The sequence below is a fragment of the Carassius auratus genome, chromosome 5 (assembly GCF_003368295.1).
Source record: "Carassius auratus strain Wakin chromosome 5, ASM336829v1, whole genome shotgun sequence".
Lineage (NCBI taxonomy): Eukaryota > Metazoa > Chordata > Actinopteri > Cypriniformes > Cyprinidae > Carassius > Carassius auratus.
The window spans coordinates 5269267-5283486 of NC_039247.1; the positions used below are offsets into that span (position 1 = coordinate 5269267).

Consider the following 14220-nt stretch of genomic DNA (forward strand, 5'->3'; position numbering starts at 1 on the left):
AGGGATCTCAGATCTCAGAAAATATACCAATGTTGCACTTTAACGTACACCTCATTTTTTTTCCAAATGAATGAAGCTCATGACATCTCTCATCCAGTCATCGAAAGATGAAGGGAATATTTGTTTCCACAGCAGGAGAATGCGGCGTCTAGCTAATAATGTTAAGAAGGCAAACGTCTTGCAGTTTTTCCAGGTAAACCAGTGACATTTGAGGGAAGTCCAAAAAGGGCCAGACTTGATCTGTTTCATTGTCATTAAAGAAAAACTATTACAGACTGATAGCCAAAAAGAAGTTATGGATGGACATAACAAAAACATCTGTATTAAATCCGCTGGGGCCTTGATGGCAACAATCACAGAGCTTGATTTTTGCCAACCTCGCTTTTAACCAGTAAATTCAATTAATACATTTTAATTGGAGACACATTTGTTTCTTGAATGAGAGAAAGAGGATTTTGTTACAAAACTAGTTTATTTAATCACATTTACAAGCATTTAGCAACTCAAGACATCTATATTGTAGTATGCATTGTGGTGGTGTTTGTTTAAGATGATAAGCATTGTTATTCAGTAGACTTCTTTGTGGTTGAGATTACATTTAAGTGACGCTATTATAATAGTTGAATTGTTAGAATGCTTGATTGTTAGACCCAGCGCTAATTCTGTCTGGATGTAGCACATATACAGGCGATGTTCACATCCTCAAATTCCAGTGCATAAGTTGGGCATCTTGGGTTTTTTCGGAGAAAAGGCATTTTGATTGCAATGGGGATGCTCTCCAGACTGAAAGAGCTGTCGACCCCCTTACAGGAATGACCGTTCAGGCAGTTTGCTTCATAGATGACCTGTGGCACACGGTCCAGGTCGATGTTCTCACTGTTATTAGTGCAAAAAATAAATAAATAAGTTATATATATATATATATATATATATATATATATATATATATTCAGAATTTGATGGTCTGAAATTGTCCTAATTGGCATCAAAATGTCTTTTCTATTAATTTCTGTAAATCCATATTTTAAAAAAAGCCTTAAAAATCAGCTGTACTCACTCGTAGCTCCATGCAGCGACGCTGCGCTCGTTGATTCTGCTGGGCAGGCTGATGAGCTGTGTGTGGTACTCTTTCAGCGTGGAGGAGCAGTAGGTGTGCTCCACACACTGGGTCATGATCGGACTGCACTGGCTGGGGTTCAAGACCAGCACAAAAATGCTCAGGAGTCCTAGAATCTGAGCGAGAGAATGAGAAGTAGGCAACAAACCATCATTATCATTGGTGTGCTTTGGATGACGGGTACAAACTAATAATGTCATGCTCATGTCATCTTCAGTCTTTTAGTTGTAGACCCCTTTATGGATTGCGGCCAATTTAATGCTAATGCCAAAATATAACAACTACATTCACAGACACTCTTCAGCAGTGTACATTGGCATCATTCAAGTTAAAGAATAGTTATAGATTCATTGTGTCCCTTAGTCTATATTTACTAAAAATTTGTCCTGGGCTCTCAGTTATATTTATTTGAGGTTTGCATCTCAGACATTTTTATTTATTTATTTATTTTTAAACAAATTTCTAATAAATACTAAAAACGGATTTTATCTAAAGTGTCGGCTTACTTTCAGGTTTGGATCCCCATCTGTTTTAGTTTAGTGATCAGCCAAGACACTTTTGGTTAATTTAATTTTCAAGGTTTCTCAATTTCTCAATGTTTTTTGGTGAATTTATATATATATGCATTATTTATGTATTATTTAGATTTATTTGCACACTAGCTTTAAAAAAATGTAGGGTCTTTTTTTTCTTTTTTTAGAAGTTCATACTTTCGGCAAGGAATCATTAAATTGATAAAAAATGACATTAAAGACATTTGTCATGTTAGAAAAAAAAATTATATTAAATAAACGCAGTACTTTTGAACATTTTAACATCATCAAAAGATTAAATGATGGTTTTCACACAGTTGTTTTCAACATGTTTTCTTGAGCTCCGAATCGGTATATTAGAATGATTTCTGAAAGATCATGTGATACTGAAGACTGGAGTAATGATGCTGAAATTTTAGCTTTGCATCACAGAAATAAATTACATTGAATGTATATTAAAATAAAAAACAGTTATTTTCAATTGTAATAATGTTTCTCAGTATTACTGTTTTTAATGCATTTTTTTGAATAAATGCATCCTTGGTAAGCATAGAAGACTTCTTTCAAAAACATAAGGAAACCTTACCAACCCCAAATGTTTTGAAGGATAGTTATTGTCTGTATTCGGCTGTATCAGAAGTAGAAAGTGATTCAGTCCAAGTAGCTGCAGTTCTCTAGTTCTGGGTCCTAGCTGATCTTGCGAGGCAGTTCATGTGAGAATGGTGTTGGATACTAACCTGTAGATGTTGCATGCTGGAGAAACGGAGGTGAGGAGTGCAGCGAGAGGCTGGAGGCTTGCCGTGCCTGTAGAGGGTAAAGCTTCCAGTCCAAGTGTGTCCTTCCCCTCCTTTTGGGTCTATATTTATGTACCACCATCTCAATGGAGACCTCCAAAAATCTGTAGCGTGAGCCAGAGAGGACATCATCATCATCATCATCTCATTCACAATGAACTCCTTCATCAGATTTCAGCCTTGGGACAGCATCTCATTACCTGATGAGGACCGATGGCGTCATTCAGGTTTAACTCTGGTAGAGCACAAAATAGAAAAAGAATAATGCATAATCTGTTCTTAGCTTTCTCATTTTACTTTATGATGGATCGCTCAATGCCAGCACTAATTAGACTGCTTTTAGTCTGCTGGTTTGTCAGTGTCGACCATCGAAGTTTCTGACGGAGCGCTTACTGCAGAAGTCAAGCTTACGTGATCACATTAGTTGCTTTTGCAGACATTAGAGATGTGGTTCTAGGTGTGAAGAATGATGTTTGAAGCTAAGGATAAAGTCTGAATGCAATGCAATCAATGCAGTAAGCAAAGTGTATGCTTATGTTTGCATGATTTTTAGGTTAAAATGTTTTGCCGAATGTTAAAATGTCACAAAACCCTCATGTCATCACAAACTTGTATGCATTTCTTTCTTCTGCTGAACACAAAAGAAAATATTTTGAAGAATGATGGTCTCAGTGACTTATTTTCTTATTTATCACACTTATTTCCATGCTATGAAAATCAGTGGGACCTGAAACCGAAGAAATACTTGAACACTTCTCTCTTTTTTTGCCTTTCACTTACAGGTAGCTGTTCGACGCGAAAAGGCCTGAATGGAGCGTGTTCAGTCCATGAGTACACAGGAAGCTTCGTTGGCCAAAATGTGAGGTTGAAGATGACGTCAGTGTGTGGACATAACATGAGTCTGGACTTTATCGGCAAGTATTTTGTCTTCAGTTGGACTGCTTTGAAAATGCAGGCAAAATCTGTAACTGTATCTGCAAGACAATGCAAACTTGACTTGTTGTATTATTCCCCATCCTTAATGTTTTGCAGGAAAGTATAACAACTGGGATTTTTTATTCAAACCATTTATTCAAACCATTACAATACAATCTTGTTGTGTGCAATATACACAACTGTTGAAAAGTTTGGGGTTGGTAGGATTTTTTAAATGTTTTTGAAAAGGTTTTTCCAAGTTATAATAATATAATAAAAGCAGTAATATCACAAAATATTATTACAACTTTATATATATATATATAATCTTTATTATATTATTATATCTGTATTAGTTTGATATATTTTAAAATCTAATTACTTCAAGTGATAGCACATCTGAATTTTCAGTGAAGATGGTTTCACATTATCTTTCAGAAATCATTTTAATATGGTAATTAGGTGGTCAAGATACGTGTATTATTAACATTGTTGAAAACAGTTGTGCTGCTTAATATTTTTGTGGATACATTTTTTCAGGATTCTTTGTTGAATAATACATATGTGAACCTGGACCACAAAACCAGTCTTAAGTTACACGGGCATGTTTGTAGCGATAGCCAAAAATATATTGTATGGGTCAAAATTATCGATTTTTCTTTTATGTCAAAAATCATTAGAATATTAAGTAAAGACCATGTTGCTTTAAGATATTTTGTACATTTCCTACCAGAAATGTATATATAAAAAAATCATTTTTGATTAGTAATATGCATTGCTAAGGACTTCATTTGGACAATTTGTTTTTTTGCGCCATCAGATTCCAGATTTTCAGATAGTTGTATCACAGCCAAATATTGTCCTATTAAACTGTACATCAATGGAAAGCTTATTTATTCAGCTTCCAGATGATGTATAAATCTCCATTTCGAAAAATGAACACTTAATTGTGGTCCAGGGTCACATGTATACTTTATAGATATTTTTACTGTCACTTTTGTTTAATGTTTTTGCAGAATGAAAATAATTTCATTCAAAAAAAGAAATCTTACTTAACTCAGTAGTGCATTTGTCAAACTGTTCCAATAAAAGATGATAGGGTGTTCACACCATTATCTCTAAATTTTAGTTTCCAGACCAATACTTCCAAGGGAAATATGGGAATTTGGACTCCTCCTTGATCTCGTCCGGTCCCTGTCAGACTCTCACTCTGGGATTCTGTGTGGAACTGCATGACAAGATCCAGTCCTTCAAACCTGAAGCGTATACTGGGTCGTACAGGCCAAGGTCAGTTCTGGCCTTTACTGCTGAAATTGCAAAATCAAGTTTTACAAATTCTTTTAAAGAACAGCTGTTTATTATATTGCACTATATTTTTTTAATTCCTGCATATTCTACTTTTGTGCACACAGGTTTTTAAAGGCAAGGACAGCCCCCTCACCTTGGACTGGGACCGAGTGCGAGTTTTTTGTCAAATGTTTGTTAACATGGCAAATACTGCTAAGGAGGCTAAAGTTTGTATTTTTATCTCAATTCTTTATTTTATATGTAATCTCATATTTCAGAAGTGCAGAATGTGCTGAAGGTGTAACTGCATGATTTATCACGTGTCTTTTCTTGCAGGTTGACTTGGTGACTAAGAAAGAGAAAGCCAAGCAGAGACCTCTCAGACTAGTGGCCAGCTCTGCTATGGGTGGGCAGCTTGCCTTGTGATATTATATGATCTAATAATGTAACTAGTTAACTAATAACTTAGACTGAAAATATGTAACACACACTACTTTTCAAAAGTTGGGGTATTTGGTAATGTTTTTTTTTTATGTTTTTGAAAAAAAAAGTCTCTTATGTTCACAAAGGCTGCATTTATTTGAATAACAATGCAGTAAAACAGTAATACTGTGAAATATTAATAAAATGTAAAATAGCTATTTTAATCTTTTTAAAAATGTGATACATTTCTGTGACAACAAAGCTTAATTTTCAGCATCATTTTCTCCAGTCTTCAGTGTCACATGATCCTTCAGAAAACATTTTGAAATGCTGATTTGCTGTTCAAGAAACATTTCCTATTATTATCAATGTTGAAAATGTTGTATATATTTATGTATTTATTTTTTAATTTAAGCTTAAATAACTAGTAAAGTATGTAACATGCACTACTTTTAAGTGGGCCGGTAAGCACCAGTACTCAGTACCGCCACTTCCAAATATAGCTCTTGAGCATACCACCACCTCTCCGTGCGCCCAGAACATGCTTTTAGCGTACCTGTACGTTCATTTGGACATCTGTTTTAATAGAGGTTTGAATCCTTTGCCTTCACTACTGCTTTTCAGAGCGCCCTTCACAAAGCTTCCTAATTCTTCCTAGTTCTGAGTATGGAGCGTGAATCATTTGAACCAGTTTGGGAGTTCGGAGCGGGATCGCGAATCATTTGAGTCAGTTTGGGAGTTCGGAGCGGGTTCGCGAATCATTTGAGTCAGTTCGAGAAATCGGAGCGGGTTCGCGAATCATTTGAGTCAGTTAAGGAGTTCGTAGCGGGTTCGCGAATCATTTGAGTCAGTTTGGGAGTTCGGAGCGGGTTCGCGAATCATTTGAGTCAGTTTGGGGATCGCAAATCATTTGAATCAGTTCGGGAGTTCGGAGCTGCTTCGCGGATCATTTGAATCAATTCGAGAGTTCGGAGCGGGTTCGCGAATCATTTGAGTCAGTTCGGGAGTTCGGAGCGGGATCGGAAATCATTTTTGAGTCAGTTCGGGAGTTCGGAGCGGGTTCGCGAATCATTGAGTCAGTTTGGGGATCGCAAATCATTTGAATCAATTCGAGAGTTCGTAGCGGGTTTGCGAATCATTTGAGTTCAAAGCAGGTTCGCGAATCATTTGAGTCAGTTTGGGGATCGCGAATCATTTGAATCAGTTCGGGAGTTCGGAGCCTGATTTATTTGAGTCAGTTCGGGAGTTCGGAGCTGGTTTGCGAATCATTTGAGTCAGTTTGGAAGTTTGAATGTAGTAATGCAGTAGCTCTTTCTAAGGGTATTTTTTCAAAATCCTTTTGCACATTTTATTTATGTTCAGTAGTTCTTTGTAGCTTAAGCAAATCCACAAACTATAAAAGGATTTATTATTAAGGTTGCCTGTTGACTGCTGTAAGCCCTTCAATATAGTTGTTGTTACCTCAGGGGATGAGGGGAATAATAATAATAATAATAATAATAAAAAAAAAAAAAAAAGAAAATAATTTTTGGGGGGGGCTTTAATAGAGTACTGGCACCTCTTTGGGGCCACTTAAAGCACTGACCACATCATTGCTGAATAACAGTTTTCATTTCTTTCAAAAAAGACAGAATAGAAATTTACTGACCCCAAACTTTTGAACGGTAGTGTATATTGTTAGAAAAGATTTCTATTTTAAATAAATGCTCTTTTTTTTTTTTATTCATCAAAGAATCCTGAAAAAAAGTATCTCAGGTTCCAAAAAATAAATATTAAGCAGCACAACAGTTTCCAGCACTGATAATAAATCAGCATATTAGAAAGATTTCTGAAGGATCATGTGACACTGAAGACTGCAGTAATGATGCTGAAAATTCAGATTTGAATCACAAAAAAAAAAAATTCGATTTTTATGTATATTAAAATAGAAAAGCATTATTTTACATCATAATAATATTTCACAATATTACATTTTTCGTGTATTTTTGATCAAATAAATATAGCTTTGATAGGCATAAGATTCTCCTTTAAAAAAAAAATCGTTCTAATCCCAAACTTTTGACCTGTAGTTTATATACACTTCCATTCAAAACTGTGGTGTTCCAGTATCTTGTTGTTTTTGTTTTTTTTTTGGTGAAAGAAAGAAATATTTTATTCAGCAAGGATGCATCAAACTGATTAAAATTGACAATAAAGATATTTATATTGTAACAGACTTCTATTTCAAAAAAATGTTGTTTTGAACACAAAAATATGAAGCAGCATCATTGATAATAATAAGAAATATTTCTTGAATATCAAATCAGCATATTAGAATGGTTTCTAAAGAATCATGCGACACTGAAGACTGGAGTAATAGTGGTTATTGTTATTTTAATACATTTTAATAATAATTATTTGTATTCTGTTACTACTATATTTTTGGTCAAATAAATGCAGCCTTACAGAGTACAAAAAAACATAACATTTTAAAAATCGTACCTGCACAATACTTTTGAATGGTAATGTAACTATAAACCAGTTCAGAGGCCATGTTGAAAGGAATATCCTAAAATACCAAATATCTTTTTGTCTTTGCAGGCAGCGATGGCTGGTGTCTGTATGATTACATCACACGCACTCCTCTGTGTGAGAGAGGAGACACATTTACAGTGGACGAGATCAAACTACTGGAGAAACAGACCAATCCTCCAGACTACCTTATTCATCACTGAAGACTAATTGCAACTATTTATCTCACAATTCTGATTTATTTTTCTCTGAATTGTGAGTTTATATCTCGTAATTCTGAGAAAATAAAGTCTGATAAAGTGAGATAAAAACTCAGTTACCTTGTTTTATTTTTTATTTATTGGCAGACACAGGCTTCCATAGTCTTCAGTGTCATGTGATCCTTCAGAAATCTTTCTAACATGCTGATTTGCTGCTCAAGAAACATTTCTTACTATCATCAATGTTGAAAACCGTTGTGCTGCTTAATATTTTTGTGGAAACCTTGATGCATTTCATTTTAGTATTCTTTGATGAAAAGAAAGTTTAAACGAACACAGTTTTTTATATGAAACAGTAACATTATGAATGTCTTTACTGTCACTTTTGATCAATTTAATTAATAATTTTTTTAATCTTTTGAACAGTACCCACAATACTTTGTACATCAGAAATACAGTTTTAAGACATCTGACATCATGTTGACAGGAAATGATGTTGATTACATGCAGTGAGTAATGCAGCAAAAGTTTTTGATGCTCCCAGAGCATACACACACTAACTTTGATCCTAATTACCATCTGAATGGCCATGCTGCTGTAAATCACATGGTTTATTTCTTTTCCACTCTGATTCACTTTGAGCTTTTCTCTTGTCCTTTCAGCCAATACATGTGCACCTTAAAATGACCTTCAACAAGAAATCAGTTTACCATAATATTGTCCTGTGTCCATCTGAATGTGGAATAACTCACAAATTATTCATCAATGTCCCTCATCATTCAAATGAGAGTTTAGGCTGATGGTTTAATGTCCCTGTTAAATGGGCTTCAATGTCAACCGCTTGCATAAGTGAGATTAATGCTGATTTTCTCAAGCCAAATGTACTGAGTGAGGTCAGCCACTGAGGTCTTTACTGTTACGTCCTCATTTCGGACGGTAAATTATGTGGCAAATGATAAACTGAAATATTTTAGTTCTTCAGTAAATGCATGGTGGGTGACTTGTGTTTTCCACCATCAATATGTTTTAAATGATCAATTTTTAACACGGAGAAGCATTATTTAATAAAAAGTCAGCTCAAATGCAACATCCAAAAAAAGTGTTATATTTTCATAAGTAATAAATATAACGTTCCAATGAAGGCATATTCAATGTATTCTACAACTGCAAAAAGTTGAGTCAGACAATACCCAGATTGCTTTTTAAAGCTTTATCATTATGCAGTGTCAAATATAAAGTAACTTTGCTTTACACATTGGTCTTTTTTAATCACCCCCAGGCCAAAACTAAGCCACCTGCACTGCTCTCACTGTGACGAGATCCTACAGTTTGCCTCAGAATGGAGCCATTAATCTGTACAAACAGCTTAAGTGTCCTCTGGATGAGTTTGAGCTGGTGCTGTGGACCTCAGGGACTCGTGGCAAAAGTTTCTCTTCAGCAACCCTCCCTTCAGAGACATGAAGAGAAACTATAAAGCTCTGATTCTTGTTTAATAATATTAACCTTGGGTCCAAAGTGGCGGATGGCTTGCAACAAATGCAACGTGGTGGTGCATTTCTTCAAGCAGGCCCATAAAGTGCAGGTGTCCCAGGACAGCTGTGATTCCTGCGAAGCCTCACTGGTTATAGTGGACTTCAACAAGAGACGCTCGCCATTGCCCGATGGTGAAACGCAACGCACTGGCTGTGTGTTTTGCGATTCTGTGTTCCAGGATATGGTGGAGCTGAAACATGTGACCATGTTGCATCCCATGCACCAGGCTGGAGTAGCGCGGAGATGGAGAGGGAGGGGAAGAGGGAGGAGGCCCATGGGGAAAGGGAATCCTAAAAAGCCTAAAGATAAAACGGCAGCCTTGGCAGCATATTTTGTGTGGAATATCTTGTAAAGTGTATTTGTCTTGCAGCTTAATAAGTCTTAAAGTGCAAACTAAAAAGATGAAAATGGCAATAAAATTTTTTGCTGTATTTTCTTCTGTGGTTTTTGGCTTATGTATATTTATATTAAATAAAAAGAGAGATTTAGACACCTGAATCTAAACTGATTTTTTAAAATGTTTTTAAAAGAAATCCTATGCTCATCAAGACTGCATTTATTTGCTTAGAAATACAGTAAAAACAGTAACATTGTGAAAATATTTAAAATAACTTTTTTTTCTATTAATATAATATCTTAATAATCATGTGCCATTGAAGTCTGGAGTAATATTAAAATGTATTTAAAGAGAAAAGTCTCACATCTATATGAAACAATATAAAACATTAAGTTTGTAAATACACAATAAATCAGTTTATGTAAACTACAAAAAAAAAAAAATGTAACCATATCAGAAATACACATAAATGCCTAAACTAGCAAAAAAATAAATGAAGTTAGCAACACAAATAAATAAAAATAAAACAGATTATAGTACCACAACAATAGCATGCTTCAGACCAGTCTTGTACTCTGTAAAGAAGAAAAAAAAACGTATTTATTTTATTATTTATTTAACAATGGTGTTTTAATTGTATTTTCAAACTTGCCATCATTTGCACTTAATTTCATTCAGAGTATATAATAAACAACATTTTACACTGTTTAACTAATGATATCACATTAAGCAAACAATTAAAAAAAATAAGTTTAAGTGCCACTTGTCTACCAATATGTTTAAGAATAAAATGTTTGTATAACGTAACGTTTTTGGTTTCACATTTAAACAAAATACAGTAGTATTAAGTCACCAGTCTTGCATTAAAATAAAAAATAGTTTTCTATGTACATCTAAAGCCGCTTTGCATGTCCAATGGAGGAAAAAAAAATTAAACCTTTCCTTGCTTGCCTCATTTATTTTCATGTTGAGAAACAGAACCTTGGCTTATGAATATTAATTAGCTATCATGGATGACTGGACGCTCGTTGGTTAGCTAGTTAAAAGTTCGTATTAATATTCATAAGATCGGTCTGTCACCGCCCAGACAGTCACATCGATCTGACAACCGAACGGGTTGACTTCATCCCTTTCTGACTAGTCTCTTCCGCGCCTCAAACGTTCATCCTTAACGCTTATATATCGCTATGTTTGTATTTCCTGTCTGTCACAGCGACTTCTGCAGAAGGATTGGATTTTGTTGCGTAGTGACTAAATGGGTGTGAGTTCATGCGCGAGTACTTCCAACCGCACTCATGTTTTAACATAGAAAAAATCTTAGATTTTTTAGTTCAGCTCATAAAAATGGGGTCAAAAAAAAGTGTTGCGTTTATAATTTTGTTCAATGTAAAAAAAATAAATAAAAATAAATAAATACTACCTGTTGTTCTTACTTTGGAACAACAGGTAGCCCCGCCCCAGACACACGTTATTGATTGATGTTGACAAAGGGCAGCCTCCGAATATTCTGATTGGCCAACACTCTCACATTCTATTTTCATAGATTATTGTATGAAGAAGTGTATATATCAATATAGCTACATATTTGCTTTAAACTTACTGAGGCAATTACATTTACAACACTGACAGGTTCTGGTGGAAGTGGTTATGTGTATTATTTTCTTTCTTTCTTTATTCATTTATTTTATTTGTAGATTCATACGTAAAGTTTGCAATTCCTTTGGACATCTCCAACTTCCTACCTTTGTAGAGGTTTTAAGTCCACACTCATGAGTTGCATGGAACAAGTCAATGCTGGAAAGTTTCTCAAGATGTTCGTGGAGGATTTTTCAAACCTGCTTGGGACTGAGGACCTGCTTCCCATCAGTCCACTTAACTGCAAAGTCTCTGTGCTGGAGGTGAAGGAAGAGAGTCTGGATCTGGGCCTCCAACTGCTCTCAGAGAGGTTTGTTATGTGCATCACGTAGGTCACAGGTTTCTAAACTTTCAGGTGTCACTGACCCCCATATATGACCATCCTCAAGTAAGGGACCCCCATTCTGTAATTGAAAAGACAGCTATGTATTAAAGATGTTATTTATATTGTGAAAATTAATATTATTAGTGTGTATAAAATAATATTTAGAAGACATTTTTTTATTCTACTGTACTGTTATGTATTATTTATTCAAATATTATGTATATTATTATTATTTACAAATACATTTTTCTTTTAAAATATTTAAAAAAATTTTTTTAATGTTTATTAATAATTTATACAAATATTTTAATCAATATATTTCTTTATTTAGTTTGATCTTATTTAGTATTTATTATTTTTATTTTTATAATTTTAAACATTTATTTTCTCTAACATTTTCGACAGAATCTCTAAAACTCTCTTTAAGGTCTCTGGGGTTCTTTATTTTTTTGTTCCTTAAAGGGGGGGGTGAAATGCTATTTCATGCATACTGAGTTTTTTACACTGTTAAAGAGTTGGATTCCCATGCTAAACATGGACAAAGTTTCAAAAATTAAGTTGTACGTTTGAAGGAGTATTTTTGTTCTCAAAATACTCCTTCCGGTTTGTCACAAGTTTCGGAAAGTTTTTTTCAAGTATGGCTCTGTGTGACGTTAGATGGAGCGGAATTTCCTTATATGGGTCCTGAGGGCACGTCTGTCGGAAGAGCGCACGCTCCCGTATAGCAGAGCAGAGAGAGCAGAGACATTCACTGTTCAGAGCGAGAGCGTCGCGAAATTTCACAAAAGAAGTGTGTTTTTGGTTGCCAGGGCAAGACAACCCTGCACAGATTACCAAAAAAAAAACAGCATTAAGGGACCAGTGGATGGAGTTTATTTTTACAGAGCATCAACAGAGTTGTGCAAGTGTTTGTGTTTCGGATTTGTGTATCGTTTATTTCTTAAGGATAATGCAGTCCCAAACGAAAAAGGGTCACGATCGTGTGTTGGAACCCCAGGCGGTGAGTAAAACTGCTTAAAATATCTCTGCCTCCTTGTTAGTGCGTCCCCTCCCATGCCAGAGACCCGGGTTCGAGCCCCGCTTGGAGCGAGTCGTTGCTGCTGCTGCTCTCGTTCAGTTTCAGCCTCTGGATCTGATTCTGGATCATAAATAAACGGCTGAATCTGACTGTAAGCCATGGTTTGTTTTGGATGATGGTTTTTCCCTCACAGTAATGTCACAGTTTCCACATGCTCTCAACGCAAAAGCCTACTGGCGCTTGTGATTCTTTAGCTCCGCCCACACGTCACGCCTCCAGCCGGTCGTGTTTTTCCGGGAAAAATCGGTACAGACTATCTTTCTCTTATGTATATAATAAAACTAAAGACTTTTTGGATTTATGAAGGATGCAGTACTACTCTAGGTACTCAAGATTAACAGGATATTGAGTGAAAACGAGCATTTCACCCCCCCCCCTTTAAATTATTTATTTCATTTTAATATTTTAAAAATAATAAATTTAATTAGATTAACTTATTTTTTATTCTGCTTTTCGCCAAATGTTTCCATGGATACCCCACCACACCCTTGTGAGTACCTGGAGGTTCCCACATTTTTATTTATTTATTTTAATGATATTTATTAACTTTTAAAAAGTATTATTATAATTATTTATTAATTTAATCAATTAATTTGTTTATTTAGTTAGGTCTTGTGTTTTATTATTTGTTTAATTTTGATTGGTTGTTGTTTTTTTTTTTGTTGTTTTTTTTACACTTTTTCTCTTCCATGAACTCCCTTATGGGCCCCCGTTTGTCAGTTTGAAAACCCCAATCAAGGGTTTTGTCGAAGAGATGAGTGATATGTGTTTATGTTTCCTGCTGTATGATGTCCTCTTCTTTCTCAGCTATAGATACAGCTTTATGTTTGTGTTTACATGCCCATTTACTTTGTACATTTTCTAAAAACTAAAGGTTTTTAAAAATGTTGTTACACATCTGCCCTCTTTTGTCAGAGTAGGAGCGTTTTCTCATTCCTCTCTCTCTCTCTCTCTCTCCCTCCCTCCCATTTGCTTTCTCTTGCTCTCTGTCTGGCATGATCTGTTTTCCTGACAGTATTTGCACCAGGTCAGCAGGTTTCACTATGCATGAGCTGATTAAGAGATTTGGTGTTTGTTTTTTCTCCGGTGTACTATCAGTGGTAATCCAAGCGTTAAATGAAAGCATTGGTGCAGAATTTTAAATCTACATTGGAGATTTTGTATTATCTCTTTCTGTATCCTTTCTCCTTCTCTCCTGACACATTTCTCAGGGCAGACTTCCTGTCTTTGGAATCACTATTGTTCCTCTTTGCTGTCTGCACAGTGCAGATTTGTCAGGTTTAACCCTTTTTGTGCCTTGATGTAGGTCAGATGTGCATGATGTCACTGCAGCTCTTTTTTCCGATATCTTGCTGTTATGTCATTAGATAACATCTCATGCAGACAAATGCTTCTTTTCAATAGTTGTGTTGTGTGAGTGGATGCATGGGCCATTTGCCACTTGTTGCTCTAGCAGTGTTACATCTAATCTAAACCAGAGCAAATTCACTTTTTTTTTGCCATCTTTTTCTTTTCTTTTCTTGTGGTCTTGA

At 35.3% G+C, this 14220-nt stretch overlaps 1 protein-coding gene and 1 pseudogene across 1 annotated transcript; one reads left to right on the top strand and one right to left on the bottom strand.

Moving 5' to 3' along the window:
* Positions 1-453: 453 nt before the first annotated feature.
* On the bottom strand, positions 454-2627 carry LOC113072000 (uncharacterized). The gene is made up of 3 exons (XM_026245202.1): positions 2388-2627; positions 1058-1233; positions 454-876 (listed from the first exon to the last, which is right to left on the bottom strand). Exons 1-3 carry the CDS (start codon positions 2610-2612, stop codon positions 657-659), a joined length of 621 nt encoding a protein of 206 aa, XP_026100987.1. The 5' UTR covers positions 2613-2627; the 3' UTR covers positions 454-656.
* Positions 2628-4267: 1640 nt separating this feature from the next.
* On the top strand, positions 4268-9694 carry LOC113087220 (DNA topoisomerase 3-beta-1-like; annotated as a pseudogene).
* The last annotated feature ends 4526 nt before the right edge of the window (positions 9695-14220 follow it).

Excerpts from the sequence above, each read along its gene's own strand:
- LOC113072000 (XM_026245202.1), bottom strand. The coding sequence starts at position 2,612 with ATGAAGGAGTTCATTGTGAATGAGATGATGATGATGATGATGTCCTCT. Across the intron at positions 1,234-2,387 it reads CCAGCATGCAACATCTACAG|ATTCTAGGACTCCTGAGCAT; the intron begins GTTAGTATCCAA and ends TCTCTCGCTCAG. Across the intron at positions 877-1,057 it reads GTCGCTGCATGGAGCTACGA|TGAGAACATCGACCTGGACC; the intron begins GTGAGTACAGCT and ends CACTAATAACAG.